The sequence below is a fragment of the Miniopterus natalensis genome, chromosome 3 (assembly GCF_054644295.1).
Source record: "Miniopterus natalensis isolate mMinNat1 chromosome 3, mMinNat1.hap1, whole genome shotgun sequence".
In the NCBI taxonomy this organism is placed as follows: Eukaryota; Metazoa; Chordata; class Mammalia; order Chiroptera; family Miniopteridae; genus Miniopterus; species Miniopterus natalensis.
This window is the reverse complement of record NC_142083.1, coordinates 40,747,998-40,771,352: the sequence shown is the minus strand read 5'-3', so window position 1 is coordinate 40,771,352 and position 23,355 is coordinate 40,747,998. Positions and strand designations below refer to the sequence as shown.

At 44.5% G+C, this 23,355-nt stretch overlaps 1 protein-coding gene across 2 annotated transcripts in view; it reads right to left on the bottom strand.

The window, feature by feature from the left end:
• The window catches only part of CMYA5 (cardiomyopathy associated 5), an 83,304-nt gene that overhangs the window by 29,578 nt on the left and 30,371 nt on the right, over positions 1–23,355 (bottom strand). Inside the window, exons 2-6 of one of the 2 annotated variants that reach the window (XM_087815432.1) lie at positions 11,994–21,942; positions 8,878–8,973; positions 7,285–7,518; positions 5,672–5,694; positions 1,409–1,527 (exon numbers count right to left, since the gene is read on the bottom strand). In XM_087815432.1, the coding sequence (XP_087671558.1) occupies positions 1,409–1,527; positions 5,672–5,694; positions 7,285–7,518; positions 8,878–8,973; positions 11,994–21,942 (10,421 nt within the window). The remainder of the gene's footprint in view (positions 1–1,408; positions 1,528–5,671; positions 5,695–7,284; positions 7,519–8,877; positions 8,974–11,993; positions 21,943–23,355) is intronic. The other variant, XR_015714256.1, reaches the window with a different exon arrangement.

Here is a 23,355-nt window from a genome sequence, read left to right as displayed (position 1 = left end):
TCAGAACCCTGGGCTCCAATTCTGTGAAGCAGATGCACAATCCACAGCATTTATCTCTCAGAGATCAGCTTCCCCAAAACGGCTTAGAACTACTAGGACTGCCACGGGCACTACTATTTCAAAAATGACAGTTTAACTCTGTGACCCCTAAAACATATAGAATGTCCTCTCATTGCCCATCAGGTATTCAAAAAAATACCCATTTTAATCAGGGCTGGGGAACCTATTTTCTGCCAAGGGCCATTTGGATATTTATAATATCATTCTCCGCCCATACAAAATTATCAACTTAAAAATTGGCTATGAAAAAAGCTCCTAGATTTACTGAATTTAGAATCTCACCTGCGGTTGCCTTGGCAGGGCCAGACCAAGTTATTTCTAGGGCCGTACACAACAGCCTACAGGCCAGACGTTTCCCACCCCTGGTCTAAATGAACAACAGCATATAATGAATCCCTTAAAAGCAAAAGATCTACTCTGTTAATCAGAATTTCTTAGTTTGCAATCACTTTAAATGCCTCCTAAAGACATTATAAGAAAGCACCCTTTTGTTTTGAGACATTTCTACAGAAAATCCATTAGGATAAACGACTGCAGTTTTCATTTTGGATAGGGTTGGTAGGGTTTTGGTCTTTTTAAAGACACGGTAGCCTTTTACCAGCTACTAAATGAACACTCTTCCTACAGGAATGAAAGTTACTTGTCAATTGAAAAACAGCAGCTATCTTTAAGGTGGTTTTGAAAGAACATAGCATCTTTTAAGGAGGACATCCGAGTACATTTTACAGTAAGTGGAACTTGGTAACTTGACTGAAACACGGCAGCTTTTGAGAAATTTAAATACGCTTCATTGTCTTGTTTGTTAAAATAGCACATTAAAAAAAATATTTTGAAGCACCGGCAAGATGCTTCTGACAGCTGAGTGGGAGGCTCCTGGCTGCAGAGCATGATGCTGAGCTGTTAGTTCTTCTAAAGCTAATCTGTTTAGTTTAAAAAAAAGAAAACTCAATTGAAGAGGGGAAAACCACTCATAAGGAAAAACCTGTTCAGTACATATGAAAACATTTTATTTATTTTTCCTTCTCTAGCTGGCTGCTGGCATGAAGCAAATAATCCCTAGAAGAGAGGGAGAGAAATCCTACTTGACAATGAAAATAAGAGGAGACCTTTGGGTTCTATTGCTACATTCTTCCACCTCCTCAGTATCCCAGGGCAGCCATAGAGCTGCAAATGGAAATGTAGTTTATAACCAAAATGGTATACTAGTCTCACGCTTGATTTCAGAATCTGGCTTCAAATGTTTACAAGGAAGATTTTCCTTTTTCCAGTTATATTTCCTTACATTCAAAAACAAACACGGAAAAACCGCCAAATTTCACCAAGCTATTTAAGATATTAAAATGCCTACCAGCCACTTGTTTTAACATCTGGTCACTTCTCGCCGAGCTGTCATCATAATGTTCAAAAAGTGAAAACGCAGCAGGCATTTTCTCTAAAGAAGCAGTACTCTCCATTGCAGAAAGCAACCTGTTTGGGGAAAATATTTCTATGTAAGTCAAGAAATTATTAGCAGACAGAATGAAAGGTAAAACGATTGTTCAAAATGAAGTTGTTGTTAGTGGTAATTTTTGTGAGGCACTGCATCCAAAAAGGATTTAAACTGTTTCAGAGTCTAGAAATGTATGTCTAAAATCTATTTATTCTTAAGATTTTTGGTATAACTGCTGTTAGAAATTCCATTCCTATATCCTTAAATCTGAGTAGATTCCATCAAATTATACAATTTTTCATTTTGCACCTATAAAATTAGTCCTAAAAATTACATTTTAATGATTATTTTTATTTATTTCCTAATGACATAAAGGTTCACACACTGTATGATGTCTCTGCTGCTCTCAACCCTCATTGTCATGCTTCTAGTCATTTAGTCTTTCAAACAATATGTGCTCCTATTATGTGCCAGACACTGTGCCGGAGAGAGGGGTACAGCACTGAGGGAGGGTAAAGTCTATCCATTCTTAAACAACTAAACAAGCCATGCTTTACAAACCAACAGCTTTTATAAACTGAAGACCCTCTAAGGAGAGAGGCCCATAAATACTAACTTTTAGCATTTGTATCTAGGGGAAATCTGGGCTTTTGAAAAAACATCTTGATTCTGCAGAGGGGAAAAGAGGTGGCAAAACATTCATCTGTAGCTTGAGGGCCTCGGCTTGGATTAGGAGCCCGCCTCTGTGCACCTCCCTCAGAGGAGGGAATTATCTTCCAGCAATGAACCTGCTTCGGCTTCGAGGAGCTCCATCGGCTTCAGCACTGCGGATTTTTGGTTTGGGGAGCACAGAGCCACAGCCCTTGCACTTGCGGTTGGAACTGTCTTAACCCAGATGCCTGTATGGCCCCTTTCTCACTTAATTTAGATCTCTGTTCAAATGTCAGCCCCTCAGAGAGGCCGGCCCCGAGGACACTAAACGCCGAGGTGCGTCTACCCCTCACTCTGCTGCGTTTTATTTCCTCAAACTTGTTGTGACCTGTTTGTTTTTGTCTGTCTACTTCACCAGAATATAACCTTCATGCAGGAAAGGACTTTGTTTCGTTCCCTGCTATATTGTAATGTATAACCTGGCACACAGCAGGCATTCAATAAATAAATTTGAATGTATAAGAGGGTAAAGTTTTATTTAGGTGAGAATATCAGGATCTCGGTTGTCATAAATTTTTTATCAATGGGAGGGAAAAAGATTATAAAATATAACTGAAATAGTTAAAGAGTGCCAACTATGGTTACTAGTGTTAGGTATAATAAAACTCACTATCATTTGATTTAGGGAGACGATTCCAATGGGGGCTTCAAAGAGGAGGTGACATTTGGGCTGCGTCTTAAAGGATGAGTAGGAGTTTCCTAGGCAGGACCGGGGGTAAGGAGGTTGCAGGGAGAACGGCTTGGATAAAAGCATGCGACAGAGCCAGGGGCGATCCAGGGCTACTCTGAGAACGAGGAAATGGAAATTTCACTAGGAAGTGAGAGAAAGGTGATCTGTGGTTTGGCTCTGAAGAGCCTTTCACATCCGCCAGGAGTTCCCGTTTTCTCTTTCAAGGCAGGGGGAGCTGCGGGAGTGTTCGCAAAAGGGAAGCGGAAGAACCGGGCAAGTGGACTAGAGGGCCCTGAGGTCAGCCGGGCGGCCCCACAGCGCTCCAGGGCAGGGACACAGCACCGGCCTCAGTTAAGGCTTTGGGGCTGCAGAGGGAGAAGGGACAGAATGGACAGATGACGACGACTAGTCCCTTTACGAAGGCCACTCAAAAAATGCTACTGATTAAATGGAGGATTTTTGTAGCACAAAAACTCTGGTTGTAGACACCACAAGTAAAAAGTTTGCATTTTCCCTTCTGCACTGACCTGCCCAGTTTTAACATCAATATACGAAAGGGCAAGTGAACATCTTTTATGAGCAGGTCCTACAATGGTTGTGACTCTTTTTTTCATTATTATAACACAAAAGAGCACAAAAAAGAAAAAGAATGCATCCTCTCAACAGAACAGCATTTTCTAAGCAAATGTGTTTTTCAAAATATGCAAATTTTTATTCTAAATATGCTTGATAGCGTTCCTTACTTTAAGCACTTCCAGGGGTGAGAAAAATCATTTACTCTATGCGCACTGCCTTTAGAGATATAATATGAAGGGGAAAAAACACACAACCAACTAGATAATTAGCACTTCTCCTAGAAACTGGACCTTGGAGTAGAAGTTGTTTTGAGGACATGAAAGGCCTCTTAGTGACACAATCAAGTTTCATCATGTGTGCGCGCACAAGTTTTCTTTGATCATATTTCTTTATCAAATCCGGATTTTTGCTTTTTTCTTTACAGGAAAACAATGGTTATCCCAAGTGTAACCTCCTTTAGGTGGCATGCAGCTTTAGCAAAGGTTAATTCACCGTCCACTGGACAATGAAATCAAGATTAATGAAAATGACACACGGATCAACAAGTTCAAGCACAAAACCAAAGAAATGGAACTTAGGATTAAATGGATGTCAATTCATACTAGCAAGTTAATATTCTAATGTTTATAAAAGTAAACATGTACTCTAGCATTTTTTTAAAGTAAAAGTGTTTGCAAATTTTCATTCACCAAATTTTCCTGCCCATCAGTGTTTTCCATGGGTGGGTGAAATGTAATATGCAAATATGCATCGACATGTCCAGTGTATAAGGAATGGCACTGTACATCCATACACTTTTTGGATAAAGATAATTATCAATAGTATGCAGAAGAAATGTATATGTTTTTTAAAACAAAGGAAACTGGGAGCAAGGCCTGGGCATCCCTTCCTAGACCTGCCTGTGTGAGAAATGGAAAACATGCAGACGCCTTGGGCCACCCTGGGTTCTGCAGTGGATCTGGGCTGGGGCTTCAGGAGCTCTGGTTTAACAAACTGCACATCTAATTCAGGCACAGCCACTTTGGGGAAACCACTGAGCCAGGCGACAGGTTGCTATAAACCAGAGGTTCTCAACCCTGGCTGTGCATTAACATCACCCAAGAAGCTTTAAAAATGCCCAGACTACCTCAGACCAATTAAACCAGAATCTCAGGAGGTAAGATTCAGGCATCAGCGCTTTCAAAGCTCCCTGGGTGATTCTATTTGTGACAGAGCCACTGTAATAAAACCCTTATTGATTAATGCCAATATTTATATACAAATTCTTTTTTAAATGTATGGGCGGTATTCTGTTGAATAGGCTTTTTAAAGGTAAACAAGTTCATCTGTACTGTTTTTGTTATGTAAAAAATTAGGCTTCTAATCCAAAATCATTTTTCCACATTTTAATATATCACAAATACAAATTTCTGATTTTACTTTATGATAGTTTACAATTTGGCATTGAAGTAAACGGAAGGTAATATTTACAAGCTTAGAAATTTACATTAAAGGGGTAAAAAGATAAAAGAATTAGGCTCAACCATAGGGAAGGCCTCTGGTTTTGCTATGGGACAAAAGAGAAAATGTATCAGATCAGCATAAGCCTTTCAGTATCAGAGGCTCCAAAAGATGAGCATAGATCTGATGTTTTTATAGACAACATTTCCTAATTTCATGTTAATGCTTTGGCTTTTAAATGAATAAAGAATTTCTCTTAGACTGAGTGCTAAAAACAGCAGCAAAACCAAAACAAATCAAAAGAGGAAGATTCATTTAGGTTAGCTGAGCACAAAGGGAAGATAAATGCCTGCCTATCCTTTGAAGAGAACATGAGAGAAGTTCCATTAAAATTACATTAAGTCATAAAATTATTCAAGGCAGATATGAATGATTCTTTCAAATGCTCATATTTAACTAACAAGTCTAAGTATCTACAAAATGTTCTGTATGCAGTGACAGGAAGGATGGTCCAGATTAGGTGGAAAAGACAGACTACATCTAAAGGAAGCAGTTAAAAATCTACATTATAATAATTGTTATTTAACTAAAGCACATGCAATTTTCTTTCAAAGCTGTCATTTCATTTTTAAAAGCACTGTGTCTAAAAGTGAAAATCCAGTAGTTCACTAAATTTATGTATTTTTTAATTGGCAGCTCATTTTCTATAAAGCATCAAAATATTAAAAATAAACCATAGTCATGCTATTCTCAGGTGCCACTACATTGTGCCATGTTTTATATACCTTTCATTGATTTCCTCAAATGACTTATGAGCGAATGAGAGGGCGGGAGAGAAAGAGAGAGAGAGAGAAAGAGAGAGAAATTAACAACAAAACCAGCCTAGAGCACTAAGGTTATGCATGTTTTAAAATCATTGCTCCTCACCATCCCCTGGGTGGCTCCAGCTGGGGCAGCAGGAAGTTAATGCTCAGAAGGGATGGGGAGGGTGAAAGGGAGGGCAGGGATGCAGGGTCTTTAGTTTCCAGTTCTGCCCTAAGCTTCCATGATCAGCAAGGCCAGCAATGAGTTGCTTATACTTTGCTTCTCTCTTCATTAACAAACGGCTTCCAGGATAGAATTCTCTGAAGTAATGAAAATGACTTAAATTTGTCAGTGTTGGATATGTATCCAAAATGTAATCAGTAGTTATCTCTGTGCTTTTCTGTCTTTTCCAAATTTTGTAAAATAGATATATATCTCTTTTATAAGCAGAAAAAAAACAAGGCTTTCTTGTTCACAATTTGTTCTTCTGGAGAAAAGAAAATATTCTTTTTTTTCCTGTTGGTTTTTTTTTTTTTAGAAGAAAATATGCTTACCAAACAAAAGTTAGGTTCATAGGGAGCACAAACACTTTATTAATATTATACTTCGCAAGAGATGTCTAATTTTAAAATATTAAAGCTTTGCCTTAGTTAAACATAAAGTAATGAGTGATTTTCACTGTGTTTGAGGATGCCAAGTCCACCTCACCTAAATCTTCCCTGGCTGGAGGTGTCCCCAGAGGCAAATGCAAAGCCATTGACCCATTTTGCCTTGCTCTATCTCCAAACCTTACTGAAGGGCTGGGTGGACTGGGGAGCTTTGAAAGGGAGGGAGGTTCCCCACTCATCATAAGATGGGGCTTTCCTTTGGTTTGATAATTAGGTTTGGGACTGCCCTCAAGGAAAATACCTCCATTACTCCTGGTTAATCCTGGCTCCACGGAGAACCAGCATCTTACTGTATGTTCTAGGGAACTAGATTGCCTCTGTGGTGCAATCTGAGGAGCACCCAAGGGAATCTCGGTCCACAAGGTACTTGTTTGAATTAAGGAATCTGGTTCCCAGGAAGACCCTTATATAAACATCAACATGTTACCTGAGAGGGGTATCACATGTCATCCCTTTGCATTGAAAGTGTACCAAATGTTACTCTCAGCCACTTGGTGAGGCTCAGAGGGAATGGTCCCTTTGAGGGGCCACTTCAGATTAGGGACTAGGAGTGGAGAAGACAGGCCCAGGGGCCAGCGTGACGATGCCAGGCCCCCAAAGGAGAAGGGCATGTATAAGGTTCTCAGGCTGCTTTTCCTCCTCTCTCTTAGAAGGTCACCAACCCATTGTGACAGAACAGATGAGGCTGTGCCCTGACTTCCATGTATCCTGCAGCTGGATTGGGGTGCTAAGGATTTTCCGGGTCCTTTCCATAGGCATCAAGCATGCCCCCCAAGTTTTTAAATGTCAAAATTATAAATAAATAACTCCCCCTACACACACAGGTATATAAATGATCTTAGGGAACATTGAAAAATACAATTTTTAAAGCAGACTTGGGCCAGAGTGGGTGCAAGGTGTCGGGGCCTGTGTTAGCTGGAGCTTACAGTCAGGAAAACGGTCTCGTCGAGCTCCTCTGCCTCTCTCACGATGGTCTCCAGCGTGTCCTTGGCAGCGTCCATGCTCTGCAGGAAGTAGACCATCTGGTCGTGCAGGAACTCCATCTTCCTCCTCTTCACCTCCTCGAAGCTCTGGGCCCTCTCATCATACTGGGCTAACACCCTCTTCACCATCTCCTCACTCTGCTCCTCCAGCCTTTTCTCATTTTTACTGCAATTTTCCTAAAACAAAACAAGAAGCTTCTGAATGAAATGAGAAGTGCATGCCTTTTTTTTTTTTTTTTTTTAAGAGAAACACCACCCTTTTAAATAACTCACCTCTGGCATCCTGATAAGAGAATCACAGATTATGTACACGGTCTAAATTTCCAGCCCACCAACCCCCTTTGACATAGTCAGCTTGGCAATAGGATTCACGGTAAGGGTTTCATCAAGGAGGATTTAGTTAATAAAAACACGCAGAAAGATATTTGCACGGCAGTCTTTCCCACCAGCATGCCCACATGATAAACTGGAGAATGGCACTGCAGTGAATGAAGATTCGTGGCCTTCAGGTAGTGGAGAGGGATCTGTGCCATTGTCACCCCTCCACTAAAATCACGGTGTGAGGCAGGGGCAGGCAGGATACTGGACAGGGCGCTACATTCCTAAGTGCTCTCCAGGGAGAGGGAAGCTTCCTCCAAAGTAGGAGAAACTTTATTGCCTATCTGGACAAACCCAGATGCCCGGCTGCCTCATGAGGGAGCTGGTGATGAGGTGATCGTATAATTTACTGTCTAAAAGGGACACTTTGGCGGGGGGCGGCACTAAAATAATTAGCTGGTGTTCATTGAGCTATAACTGGAGTTAAGCAGGCCTCTCGCAAGCAAACTAGGATGTGGAGTTGCTCTAGGGATGGGGAAACTGTGCACCAGCCTTCCGCAGGGGCCTCTGCCACTCCTGACCAACAAGTGAGGATGCCTGGGCCCCCTGTATGTACGGACGGAGCGTTGCTACATCTTCCCTTCACTGCAGACCGAGCAGAGGCCAGCAGCTAGCAGGGCATGAACTCAACAAAGGCGATGGCACCATGAGAAGCACTCGTTTATCTGGGCATGGGACACTGGGCAGTGACTGAGAGCGTTTCTGCAGAACTAGCCCAGGGGAAGGCAGGATGGTGGAGCAAGTAAGACCTCAGACCTGATTTCAAATCTTGTCTCTCAACATATGACCTTGGGTAATATACTCAACCGTAAATCTCAGTTTTTTAATTCATAGAATGGGAACAATAATAACGCCTATCTTACATGGTTATTTTGAGGATTAAATTGGATAAGCATGTAAAGCACTTGCCTTATTGTAGTAAGTACCCGATAAATGTGTATGTGCTTTCAAGGGCTAGTCATTTACCTTTAGACGGAAAGTCTCACTGATTACACACAGATGGAAGACTATAAGGACCTTCACTCTTAATGGAACAAAATCAACAACGGCTACACATATGCACACACAAACCCCAACTCAGATTCTCTGAGATCAGTATCATTTACTTGTGATGCCGTGAACAAACCAGGTAAAAGTGAAAGGGATGTGGGAACTCACCTCGATGGTATTAAAAAAGGATTCTATCTCACTAACAAAGGCTTCAATCCTCAAGGACTTTTCTTGCAAATTTTCTAGAAATTCTGCTAGTTGAACCTGAAGAAAAGAGTTCAGATATCCTTAGTACACGACAATTGACTTATTTTGTTTGCTTTTTCTTTTTAAATGTTTGTGTTTTGTGTGTTTTTGTTTGTTTGGTTTTGTTTTTAGTATATAACATTCAAGAAGAGAACTCCAAGCAGTGAGCTCCAGTTTCCTTATAAACTCAGTGTGTTTGGTAGAGATTTACTACACCACATTCACTAACAAATCAGTTTCTAAATTTTCTCTGCTGCTTCATCTGAAATGACGATAGATAATTCTGTAAGATAAACAGTTGGGAGGTCTGTGAGTGAGAGCTATAAAAAGACAATGTGTTTTCTCATACAAGAGGAAGGACTTCTTGATAAGTTGGTGAGTTCAAAAAATACTTGTTTGAGTGGGCTATGGATCTGAATTATTTTCCCTTAGTAAGGCCTTGATGGTCTTTCCTGCAATAAGCAGGCTTTTTGCTGAATTGGCCCAACTTACCTGAGTAGTCTCCTCACATTTGTGCCAGTGGCCTCAGGCTGAGCCTGGAGCACCTGAGCCTGAGAGGTGATGAGAGTGTCACCAGGCCAGAAGTCTAGCATACCAAACGATGAACACTACCTACTAAAGAGACCTAAAGGTTCTAATGATCCTCAAAGGGTTAAAACACTCAAGAGGTGACAGCCAACTAGAAAACTCAGGAGTAATGAGGAAAGATGGTACCGACTTTAGCTGTAGTTATAACCTTAGCTGTAATCTATCCTGCTAAACTTAACAAGTAACCACACAGAGTAACAGCTTCAGCTGCCTGATTCATTACCCACAGAATGAAGGAGAAATGACACCGATGGAAGCTCCTTCAGGATCCGCCTCTGCTTCCCTCTCCAGCCCCTGCCTCTTCTCCATAAGCCCTCAGGCTCCAACCACACAAGCCCCATCTTTCCTTGCACTCTTTCTCACCTAGGTGCCTTTTCATATGGTATTTCCCCGTCTCCAGAACGACCCTCCTGCCCTTGTTTGCTGAAGGAACTCTATCTTACTTAAGGCTTACCCAAGCTTCCCCTTTTAAAGACACCTCCCTTAAGTCTCCCAGTCCCACTCCATCATTTCACCCACTCTCAAAAGTTCGCTCCTCAGAACAGGGCTCCCACAGTGCTGTACTGATTTGGAGGAGCTACAAACCCATCTTCCTTTATTTTGGTTTTCATTCCCAATGATTCTCATAGTTCCTGCCATGGGATAGGAGGTCAATAAATATTGAGAAGCAGGAAGGGATAGAGCGAAGAAAGGAAATAAGTGACATGAAAGATAAGCCGCCACAATGGGGATGGAGTGGGCTGAACCAAGGACCCGGGTCATCTGTAAACGCAGCTCTTGGTTCCTGAACAATTACCAATGGCTTACTCACAAGATGCTAGAGAACTCTCAAATTATAACTTTTTAAATGGAGTTTTAATTTTAAAGTTGCCAACCAACTCTTCATCTTCACAGTTGATTTAATGAAACTAAGAAGACTCTTTGGTTTTCTACTGTATCATACTGTGGGGAAAAGATTGGGGAGAAAGTTTGATATGGTTTTAAAGGAGGAGACAGCACATCTCCTTGCTATTGAAATTTGTTTTAAATTGAGAATATTTAGACAGAATGATTTTTTAATTTCTAAAACTCATAAAATATAACTAAGAAGACTGAATAAAAACTAATTTTTCTGCTGACAGTACCCAGTAGCAGTTACTTAACAGAACCAAGAGTCATTAAAGAATGGGGCACATATCAGTGCTGCTAATTTCATAAAAGATTTCATAAAAGAAATCACCCCAGGTGAGGTTTCAACAAAATGTCATCCTAGAGAAATAGAACCAACATCAGACAAGTTGAGAATAATTACTTTCTTAGTGGAAAATAAAGGCCAAGATTCTAATATGTTATCCTATTGAATGAAAATGAGCCTGGCAATTATTTCACAGTGAACTAGTTGAATAATCATATTGAAAATTGCTATCATTAGGAAGTTACTGAGTCCAGCAACATGGATGTACAGCGAAGAACATGAACTCTGGCACCAGACAGACCTGGGTACCAACTCTAGTTCTGTCTTCCATGACCTTGGGCAGCTCACTTGAACTGAGCCAATTTCATGATCTGCAACTTGAAGATTTCTTGTTTATAAGGAATACAGTGCCTGGCACAGAATAAGTGCTAAATTCTTATTATTATTTGCATTTTTAGATCATTCTGGCCACTCTATGGAAGATAGGTTGAAGAGACAAGAGAAGGGATTCCAGTTAGAAGGCTACTCAAGGGTAGATGGGAATCTCAAAGACTAAATGGAGTATTTATAGTCACATACATAAGGATATGTGTTGTAGCTAACTTTTTAACATTGGAAGTCTATAGACATAGCCAGAAAGAATGAAAAGTTTTTCCATTTCTAACAGTTTGATAAACAAAGAGGAAATACAGAGAAAACAGAAATTTAAAATGTCATACTCTCTATTTTATAAAATTTGCAGTAAAATTGCTCATTGTAATGTATTTTAAAGGCTGATATTGTAAGTAATAGAAAATAAATTGTTTTATGCTCAAAAGTATATTTTTTAATTTAAAGTTATTTGGCTTTTTGGAGTAATGTTAAGGGCTACTGCTATAAGACCCCTCAAATGCAGGAACCCTGTGCTATTTATCCTGGTATCCCCAGAATCTAGAAAATACTTGGCACATAGTGTATAGATAATAAATGTTTGTCAACTGATCTTAACTAAATTCCTGGGGAAACAGTCTTAGTTTTCTTTCAGACTGCTATGCCTAAAGATGAATGTATTACATATTGATCATTTTTTAAATTGAGAAAATATTAAAACAAATTAAATGTACATGGGGTGGGAAAAAGTAGGTTTACAGTTGTAATACAAATAAATAATACAATAATTAATAAATAATAATACAAGAATAAACTCTGTGTTCATTACATACTCACAACTGTAAACCTATTCTTTTCCATCCCTGTACAGAGTATTATGTACTTAGATGCTTTAAAATCTATTTACCTTTACAGCACTAATAGCTGTATCAAGCGTTGAAACCTCATGGTCTTTGTGGGTGCCAAATATCTTGTCAACAGCAGAAATTGGGCTTTTGCAAGTATAGCAATATGTGTCAATCTGGGACTTTTTCGGTTCCTTTTGCTCCTTCTCAGTTACTAACTCTGATAATATTTGGTCTTCTGTCCTCTCTCTGCCCAACTCTTTCTGTTCAGCAGACATGCTTTGTTCCACCTCACTCACAAATTCATTTCCACTGATGTGTTCAAAGGCTCCCTTTCCCTGAGATAACACATCCTCAGGGGTGGATTCTGAATACAGGTCTCCTGATAAAGTGTCCTGAGTAGCTACTTCGTAATTCAGGGATTCTGCAAACCCATATTCATCCTGAACAGGACCACTGCGGAGTCCATCTTCACGTGGCTCAGGTGGGACCATTATGTGGTGTTCTACTTGCAGTGTTTCTTGAACACAAGTTGCACCAGATGCAAACTCTTCCTCTGGGAAGGACACTTGTACTGGGACATTCAGATTGACCTCTGGGTCTGCATTTGCCGCTTCGTTGCTCTGAGTACTTGTTTCACCTACTCTCTCCAGAACACGGGGGGTGTCTTCAAATGGCACTGCGTAGCTTATCTTCTGGGTGACCACTGTGACTTCCTCAGTGATGGGAGCTGTCCTCTGGGTAGCTACATCATCAAGGGTCTCCACGTGGCCTACTGATTCTCCTTCCCTGCAAGCAGCTTTCTGTTCCTCTTCCAGACTCTTTCCCCCCCAAATAGTTCCAAACCTCCCCCAAATTCCCCTTTCTGCTGCTATTGGTTGATATGAATCATCCTTAGCAACTTGTTTTTCTTCCAGACCTTGGCCTTGGTCGTTTTCCGTTACAGATGTGTCATGGAGAATGTCATCTTTGAGTGTGTACTTCTCAAAATATATTCCTGTTCCATTGGTTTCAGAATTTCTGCTTGGAAACGATGCCTCGGAATTCACACTGTCACCTTCAGAAGCTGTCTCCCCTTCCTTCTTTTTCTCTCCAACTGCTTCTTCATACAGATCCTTGTATAAAAATGCAAGTGCAGGTGGTTCCTCCAGAAGTTCAGGATTAATGGCTTTAGCAGTGGTAGGAAAGATCTGGGATCGTGACAAAACTCCTTCCTCTGTATCAAATAAGGGCATCCCAGGTGACTTTGAGTCCACATCTCTACTTGTGCTCTTTGAAGCATCTCTGTCAGTGGATTTTTGGATGACCAAAGACTTTTGGGTCTCTGGGTGAGATAATGTGCTGTAGTCCCTTTCTGGTCCATAAAAACTTTCATCTAATTTCACCAAGTCATATTCATGTTCTAGGACACTTTCCTCTGAACCTTCTGGGAAAGAGACAGTTTCTTCTGTAACTTCCTTTGAGAGTTTCTCCTCAACATTTAACTTCCCTGGAGCTTTCTGTTTTTCTGATTCTGGGGAGATGTTATAATCAATCAATGTATATTTTTCAAAATAATCCTCTTCACTGGGAACTGTGGGCTGATTAAAAGCTAAATCACCAGTTTCTGAATCTGTGGATATCTCCTCTTTTGCTTTATGAGTTTCCTTTTCTTTATTTTCTTTCAGTGATGCAACTTTCTTATCAGAATCTTCTAACTTACTCTTTAATGTTTCATAGCAAGCAACTGTCTCACTATCTCCAGGAAAGGGTAGAGCTTTAAGTGAGGCCTTCTCTTCCAAATATTCTAACTTATCTTGCATTTGTTCACTTTCTTCCTGATCAAGTGAAGATATAAATGCAGGAGCATGAATATTCAGTATCTCGCAGCCTTCGGAAATGATACTGAAGGCACTCTTTTGCTCTTCTGAAAGTCCAGCTGGCTTACTGGTCATTGTAAATTCTTCATCTTCAGGCTCCTTGGATATTTCTCTAGTAGAAACCATTTTACTGGCATTGGTGGTTGATGCATCTCTTATAAATTGAGCATAGTTGCTGCTTGCTGAAGAGTGCGGTTCATTTACGTGGGCAGCTCCTACAGCCTCCAACTGGTGCTTTGAAACAAGTACAGATTGTTTAGACATTTCAGATATTTGCACTTTAGACGTTTGAATAGTATGGACTGTAGGCCTATCTGGAGTCAACTCTTGTTTCTTCTCTCTACTGGTTTCTTGTTTCTCTACTGTACTAATTTCTGAAGAAGCCCCTGAAACAAGTGTTTGTGGTTTCACAGATGACAATGAATATGGCAATGTTTCTAAGCTCTTGGTTTCATCCAAAGGATGGTATAAAATCCTTTCAGATTCTTTCAACGGAGATCCTTGTTTTATACTATCTTTTGTGATATCCACTGAACCACCTTTTGACAGCTCTGACACTGTGACCTGTCCCTTTTCTTCATTATGACTCGCCATACCCCTGCTAGATTTCTCCAATACCAGATCTCCTTCCTTAGGAAAGGAGTGGGCATCTATTTCATCACGATAAGGAAGGTCCACTGGAAGGGAAGACTTCGTTTTCTCCACCAACACTTTACTTTCTTCTAACAGAGATGGCTGCATTCCTACTGCCCTTGTTTCCCTGATTTCTGGGTAAGCCTCTGAGATCATGGTTTCTGGTTTTTCAGGAGTTGATGTAGTTTTAACTAATGAAAATGGTTGGGTTTCACCCAAAGAACGACTTAAAGAGACATCTGACTTTTCAGGTATAGCCCTGGCTATATTCACAGAATAAGGCTCAATCTCCTGCTGCTTCTTTCCTTCTGAAAATACTTGTAGCTGCTTTTCCTTTTCTTTTCCTTTCTCTTCCTCAATAATTTTGTGTCTTTCTTCCTGATCTGCATTTTGACAGACTTGCTGCAGCACAGCAGAGGCTTTCAATTCTTCCAATTTACCAGGGCGAGAGCCATGTGTAACTGGTGCCTTTCCTATTTCATTATTATCTCTTAACTCTAATGGGGCCACAGTTTCTTGTTTTCCTGCCAGCACCTTCTTGTCTGCCAAGAAATATGATCTGCTTTCCAAGTTATCTTTCTCCTCAGCTGGGCTAACAGACCCGAGTTTTATTTCCTCTTCAGAAATTTTCAAGGCAGTAGGTTTTGGCATTTCTCTCTTCAGTCTGTCTTCACCAAGATCCATTAAACTGCCTTTAGATTCTTCTGGCAAAATTATCGACTCTGGCTTCTCTGATCCCCTCATGATATTTTTACTTGTGAAGTTAGATGGAGCCAATTTGGGCTGTTGTGACACCGTATCTACTGCACCAGATGAAAAGAGTGAGTTTTCCTTTTGATCACTTCTTGGCTCTTCATTAAGAATAGAAATATTCCATTTAGGTGGAGAAGAGATTTCTGGCTTCTGGGCTCTTTTACTTTCAGTGACATTAGGGGGAACAGTGTTTTTGGCTTCTTCTGTAAGGGATTTCTCACCCTTAGGAGAGTAAGACTGAATTCCAAAATGTTCCTCACGATCAGCAGAAGGAACTACTGAGTTTAGGTCCATTTCCTCTGCATAGTCTAAGATTTCTTTCTTCCCACGATTAGCACTGGGCTCCTCAAAGTTGGATTTTGGCTGTTGTGAAACTTCTACACTTGATAAAAGTGTAGGCTTTTCTTTAAAGTCTTGACCTTCAGCAGATTTAACTAAAGCAACTCTGGATTCTTCGGCAGTTACAAGTTTTGCCTCTGGTAGCAGACGATCTGCTGGTTTCTCAGTTGCATTAATGTCAGCTGGAGATGTGCCCGTAGGCTCGGTCACAGTCACTGCTTTTTCTACAGATGGACCTGGCTGAGTTTCTAAATCTTCTTTTTCAGCAACTCTGTTATCTGCAGTGCTTGATCTAAAGAACAAATTGGACATCCAGGACGTGAAAGATGAAATTCCTTTCCTTTTCTTTTCCTCGGAAAGGCCTGGTTTAACCGCCTTTGGCTGCTCAGGCAGCTTTTGTGTCACCTCAGGTGCTTGAGGTTCTTTATTTTCTTGGATTGAGGGTTTTATTTGTGTGGGTATTTTCATTCCCGATGTCAGTTTCCCTCTCTCATTAGCATCATCTGCAGCCTTTGACTGAACCGTTTTTGATTCTTCTAATGGCTTCTCTCCAGGTAGAGGAGATACACCCCCGTGTGCTTCTTTTTTACCGTCTATTGCATCTTCTGCCAGGAAAGGAGCTGCTTTGGCACCAGAAGGAATCGTTTCTGATTTGACTTGTCCCGCTGGTGGGCCAGACACTGGCTTCTGGAGGATTCTTTCGGGAGGTGGTTTGACTTCCTCCTGGCTGTCTTCTGTGCAAGGCCTGGAAAATTCTGTGCTTGCTTTCTCCACCACGGGACGTTCGCGCCGAGTGAAAGGAAAGGCCTGCTTCTCTTCTGCTTCGTTCCTCTCTACACGTCCAGCTGGGATGAAAGATCTGGGTTGGGGGACCGGCTTTATCCCTTCAGACGATGTTGCAGTTGGTAAGGTCTCTATGCCACCGCCGGGCACCGCGTGAGCGGACACTGGCTCCCGTGACGACAAAGGAGACTCTTCGGCAGAACGTGGCAGAGCCTGCTTTCCAGTGTCATACGCGCGGTCTTCATCCGACAGAGCGGCCCTGCCGGAGGCACCCAGCTGCACCGGTCCCAGGACTCCCTCCTCACGATGACTCGCCAGATCTCTTTCTGGCTTTCCCAGCACCCAGTTTTCGTCCTCCGGAGAGATAAGGGCCTCTTTCGTTTGTGTTTCTTTAACATATGCAGACTCAGTTGTCAGGAATGACTTTGATTCTTCCAAAGGCAAATTCCCCTTCATCACTGGAAGTTGCTCGGTTGTCCTCTGGGGTACGGGGAATGAATCTGTCCGGTCTGCTGCTTCTTTTAGTGTAGTTACAGCATCTCCTGTCACGTGTGCCTTCAAATTTCCTGTTGGCAGTAATGAGCGCATTTCTTGTGTTTCCCCCTTTTTCAACTCTTCTGACAATCCTTTTAAAGTAAGAGCATGTGGCTGAAGTTCTTCAGGGCTGCCGCCTTCAACCAGAGAGGCAAGTGCTTCTTTTGCCCCTCCGCCGCCTGCCTTGGGAGGGACGGGCTTAACTGCTTGGCTCCGAGGGTCCTCCTTGAGGCGTGATGAGGCCTCTGAGGCCTCAGGCACCGTGGCTGACACATGAAGCTCCCTGCTTTCTCCTCTGCTCCCGAGCTCAGCGAGGCCCTTTCCGAAGCCAGAATCCCCTGTTCCCGATACGGGAGCTTTGACTTGCTTGGTGTCTGCAGGTCCGCTTTGCCCACCTAAACCCCCCGGGAGTTCCACCCTGGGCCCTGGTAATTCTGACACTCGGTGTGGTTCATCTTCCTTCTCAGGTTCCAGAAAGAGCTCTGCAGGAGCAAGGCCGTGTTTTTCTGACAGGACACCTCCCTGAGCTGCGGGTGATGTCTTCTTGGCCTGTTTGGTCTTATCTCTGAGGCTCGGCAACGCTGGAGGTAAGTCCCCTGCCGTCGAAGTTTCCAGCTCAGGGGAAGAGCTGGCCATTTTCTCAGTTTTGCCTTCTGGAGCTGCCTGCTTGGGTGTGGGTGACACGGTTTGTGAGGAAGGGAGTTCAGCTCCCTTGTTCTTTATCTCGCCACCGAGGCTGGCCGGAGTCCCGTGTTCGGGCCCTGACCCCTCCGAGGCAGACACAGAGTCCTTTTTCTGAGCCACAGCCAACCGTTCGGAGCCAAGGGCCGCGGAAAGTGAAGGGCCTTGTTCGTTTCCCACCCCGGCTTCCTTGGGCACTTCTGCCCGTCGAGGAGGCAGTGCTTCGGTTACTGGCAACCCGGGTCTAACGTCTTCAGCTTCCACCTTTGACAAAATAGAGCGTGCTGGTGTAGACAACACGCTTGGAGCAGAATCCGGTTTCACGTCCTCTGCTTCTGACCAAGCTGGATGCTTGGGCGCAGCAGCCTTCATTGCTACCTTCGCTTCCTCTTTAAGATGTAGTTGCTCGTCCACAGATGTTCCCTGTGGCGGCAAACCACTGGCTAATCCACTCCTTGCTGCGTTTAAGACTGGCTGCTCCACGGGGGTGGGAAGAGACAGCTCTGCTGGGATTGCTTCTTTCGCTAATTTGGTTAAGTCTGAATCACGCTTAGCTACAGAGGTCGTGGTGACTGAAGAACTGGGTTCAGTTTCTTTCTTTCTTTCTTCCGACAAAGCTGAAAATTCTGGTGCGGATGGTCCACGCTCCGCTCCCTTCCCCAGTCCCGGTGTGGCCCGCTGCAGCACTCGAGGGGCGCCGGGTGTTCTGGAATCATGTTCCACCTCCGCTTTCACTGCTGATGGAATCTCAGGTCCAGGTGAAGACGTGTCCTTTAGAGGTGAGTATGGCTTTACTGCTTCAGGCTCATTCTCTGGCCGCATTCTCTGCACGACTTCCAACGTCACAGTTGGAGCTAAATTGAGTCCGACAGCCTTCTTTGGCTCATCTACCAGGCCAGACCGAGCTGAATATTCCCTTCCAGACCCTGGAACATTTGGAGGCTGAGGCTCCGTGTCTTGATCCCGTGATAGACGTGCTGCAGCTTCTTGGGAATCAGGGACAATTTCTCCCTTCCTTTTCGCTTTTAATGGAGCCATCTGTTCATCTGCACCTTTTGGAGCGAGCGATGCTTTGGGTTCTTGCTCTTTCTTAAGTGCGCGGCCTGAATCAGGAGAAAGTGAACGCTGGGATGAAGGCGAAACGGGTTTGCTTTCTCCCTTTTCCATGGACGACTGCGCCGCAGCTGCCGCGGAACCGGTCTTAATTTCTCCCTTCTCCAATTCCCCGGTTAAATGTGGCGGAATCAAGTCTTCAGACTCAGATTCCAAAAATGTCCGAGTGACGTGTTTCTGTTTTGAAATGAGATATTCAGATACAGATGTGGAGATCGTTTGAGCACCGGCTTTCTCCGCTTTGTCTGCTGCAGGTGGCAGACTCCAGTCTTCAGGCGCAGACGCCGGAGGGGAAGGTCCGCCTGGTCGCGCCTGCGATGAGCTGAGGTGCTGGGGCACCGGGGGAGCAGCTGTTGGTTCCAGCGCTTCATCTGCTCCTGCAAGGCAGGAATATCCTGACGCAGACGCCGCAGCTAACAGTGAATCCGGCTCGATTTCATTTTCCTCTGGTTCTGGGACTCTGTACGGCGGGACTGAAACTTGTGATGCCGAGTCTGGAGAAAAAAGGTCAGCTTCTTCAGTGTCTTCATCTGACAAAATAGTGTGTTCTGATGACGGGGATGTTAAACATATTGGAGAATCACGCTCGAATTCTCTTTTCTCCGTTTCCTGACTTGCGTAGGCCGGGAATGAAAACTCTGACGCGAATGCAGAGTCTGGAGAAAAAGGGCCAACGTCCTCTTGCTCTTCTGAATAATTCACGGGCGAGGAGGCACCTTTTAGGTTTAAAGGGGATCCGCGGACAGGCTCTTCCTCCCGGAATTCAGGTGCTGCGTACGGTGGCACTGACAGCTCAGACGCAGGCGTGGAAGAGGGTGTGTACCGCTCCGGTTCTGCCGTCTCCTCTTCGGGCAGGACTTGCTCCGACGGGGCGGCTGACAGCGGCGGGGCGGGGTACTCGGAAGTCATCGCAGGTGTGCCTGGGGGGGGAGAGGGTTCAGCCACAGAGGCCACGTCTGGGGAACACGGCCCAGTGCCTTCCTTCTCTTCTTCTGACAGAATCACGTGCTCAGAAACACCTTTTGGTTTTAAGAAGGACACATCATCAGCTATTTTCTTTGGAGATTCTTGTGCTGCATTTGGTGGGACTGCACGCTGGGAATTCAATGCTGAATCTGGTGCGAAACGCTCACTTCCTAGGCCCTCTTCGGACAGGACCACGTGTTCAGATGGGGCGGCTGACAGCGGCGGGGCGGGGTACTCGGAAGTCGTCTCAGGTGTGCCTGGGCGGGGAGAGGGTTCAGCCACAGAGGCCACGTCTGGGGAATACAGCCCAGTGCCTTCCTTCTGTTCTTCTGACAGAATCCTGTGCTCGAAACCACCTTTTGGTTTTAATGGGGCCTTTCGGTCGGCGTCCGTCGGTGGCTCCTTTGCCTGTGATGGAGCTGGATGCGCAGGAGCCGAGGTGGAGTCCGCTGAGTCCCGGCCGCTCTCTGGGGCCTCCTGTGCAGGCAGGCCCGCACGCTCCACCGCAGCTGCTGGACGCAGCGGGGCCTGGCGTGCAGAAGCCTCGGTGGCGGGCGGCGAGGCGGGGGGCTGAGGCTCCAATTCCTCCTCCTCCGACACACCGGCACCTTCCGACGGAGCTTTCAGGCTGGCCTGAGGAGCCGGCCCGGCGCCTTGCCTGTCTAGCCCGTGGCTCACACCCTGCGGGGCTGCAGACTCGGGGATGAAAGCAGAATCCGCAGGGGCAGGCTCGCTTTCCTCTCTTTCCTCCTCAGCCAGAGCGGCACGTTCGGGCGCCGATGCCGTCGGTGACGGGGGAACGGTCTCCTCCTCTTTCCGCTCTCCTTCGGGGGCCACGGGCGGTGGGAAGGGCTTCTCGGAAACCGAGGGACTTTCTGGGTAGTCAAGTTCTACGACCTCTTCTTCCACTAAATCAGAGTCTTCGGGTTCAGGGGTGGCCGCTCGTGGTAGGGAAGGCTCTATTCCTTCTTTCTGTGGCACTAAAGGTTCAGAGAGAGACACGGGTGGCTCAAGCACGGCTTCCTCTTTCTCTCCTCCGACATGGGGCAGAGGAGGGGTCGTCTGTTCGGAGACTGGCTCTGCGCCTTCTAGTGAAGTCTGGTCTAACTCTTCTCTCTCTGGGCCCAGATCTTCCAGGACGGACGCTGCCAGACCCGGGGAACCTGCTTCCAGAGAATCCTTCTCGGCCTCCAGCGAGGCGGAATGGTCAGCGGAATACAGGCCGGGCTTTAGCTCCTCCACCGAAGGTCGCGAGGCTGCAGATTCAGGCTCTGAAGCTACAATTCCTCGTGAGTCAGGCTCCGTGTCTTCCTTTGCCGTCTCCAGGGACACGGCTGTCGATGTGTCAGGCGTCAGAGAGGGGGGCTCCACTTCGTGGGGTTCTGCTCCACCGCCTGGCTGTTGCAGGCCTGCCTGCGGAGGCCCGAGCCGCGCTGCTGGGCCTGCTGGGCCACCACCTGTGTAAGGGGAAGCCGTGTGCTTGGTGGCAGAAGCAGCCTGTCGAGGAGAATCTGGGTAAACTTTCTTCTGATCCTCGCGGCTCAATAAGGAGGTATGTGACTTTGGCCCTTTGGAGAGCGCACCTCTCCAGGGTGAGGTAAGCGCCCCCACCTTGTCCCCTTCTACGCTCTGGGCTACTAATTTGCCTGTTTTAGAAACTATATTAGAATCACGATTGCCCGCATCTGGCTCTAGACTAACGGATGCATCCTTCCCCTTCCTGTAGTGTATTTCTTTAATTACATAACCCTTCGGCAATGTTCCATAAAACTGTAGAGGAATTAATTCTTCTTTAACGGAATTAAACATCTTAATTTTATACTGTACTGTTCCTATATAGACCGGCCGTAACACCAACGGCTTGTGCTCTTTGTATATGGCCCCGGTAATAGGAGGCGTAGTTGAGGTGGTCTTCTTTTTCCTCATTTTATCATAGCTGCCAATAGACAGCTTCTCACTCGGGGTGTCTAGCACCTGGCTCTCTGAAATTAAAGGGCTATCTTTTTTGTTTGCTGGAACATCCTGGGTTTGAGAAGACTTTTTCTTTTTGTTGCCTTTCCGACGCAAGGATGGTGAGCCACGCTCGGACTTGGGGGTTCTCTTTCGGACCTTCTTAACTTCATCCACAATAAAGGAAACATTCCCTGCAGAAGAATTTACAGTCGACCCTTCCGGACTACATACACCAGAGGTCTGACTCTCCTCCGAAGCCCAAGGAGTGGAAGAACTACTTGAATTGGTTTCCCAGGTTATCCCACTGTCTTCCCGTTGAACTGCCACCATGGAAAAGGAAGGGTCCGATATGATACACTTCTGCTCGGTCTTGCCCTCTTCATCCTGGTCTGATGCCCTACAGTAAATAACAACAACATTAGCAATTACATATATTACAAAAAACATCATAGCAATTACTTATTATAATAATAAGTAACTATCATACCTTTACCAGGTACAGTATTAATGTGAAATTAAAATATAGAGATAAATCTTACCATCCATATCAAAAATAAAGAAGTATTCGAAATAAAGTTTTAAAATTGTCAAATACAATAACACATCCCAGGCTGGCGTGAATCAATATCCCCAAACTCAAAACAAGCTGAAGTTACATTCATCACCTCCCTTATCAGAATGACCCCCGCCCCTCATGCTCACCCAGTCACTCAGGCTTACTCCCTAGTAGCCTGGACCTTCATCCTGGCTCTTGCATCTGTGCCCTCTCCCTTACGAAGCCACCTGACCTGGTTGTTTGGGTTTTTGTGTTTTTTTAGCACATCACCTCTAGATTTTTGCGTTACATTCCTAACTGTTCAGCTGGTATCGCAGGTACCTCTTATTTTTCCCCACCCTCAACTCATCCTGCCCATCTTGCAGAGCAGCTTCACTGAAACCACCCCCTGCTCAACAATCTCAGAAAATTCTTTATACCTGTGTGTGTAGGGGGGGAGTTCAAAATCCTTAGTTCTTTGATCCCTAGCTGACTTTATTTCCAAGTAGCCACCTCCACCCTACCCCTACATGATACATTTCTGTATTAAGTCTATAATTTACTGCCAGTAAATACATCGTGGGAACGCCGAGTCAGGGCTGTAACGTGAAAACCCTTTACAGAATACAGAGGGTTCACAAACAATGTCGGCACTTTCCTCATCTGTAAACCACGGGTAACAGCAGAACCTAGCTGGTGAGGTCAATGTGAGGATTAAATTAGCTAATGAAATGCTTAGGAAATGTGTCTGGCGTGGAGTTAGTATTCAATAAACATTATCTGTAATCAGGCCTCCCATACAATCCTTGGACTAGAGATCAAAGGCTCCTGGACATGGTCATTTTCAACGGTGAGCGGTATTGGAAAGGTGCCTCATTTGACTGCCCATATCCCACCAAGAGATGGCTGCCTTTGGCGGCCCCTTCAATGCCACTGGGGCCCTGTCTCAGTCTCTGCAGCAGTCTTCTCTAGGATTTTCTTACACCGCCTCCTCCCCTGTGCTCACGCTGTCCATCCATTTAGAATGCGTGCCCCCCACCGCTCCACCTCTCCTGACTACCTAAATTCTATGTACTCTTCATGTTCTAAACAATCCTAGCTATGAAACTTAACTAGTGCATGCCTTTCTGGCTTACTCTGAACCCTTCCTCATTTGCTAGCTTAGTCTGAGAGCTAGGGCTGGCAGGTACATTCTTCTCCCCTTTCTTAAACTTCAGAATTTGCAGTCTGCTGCGAAGGGCCAGGGACTCCTGAGCTCCAGATTTCCTGAGCTCT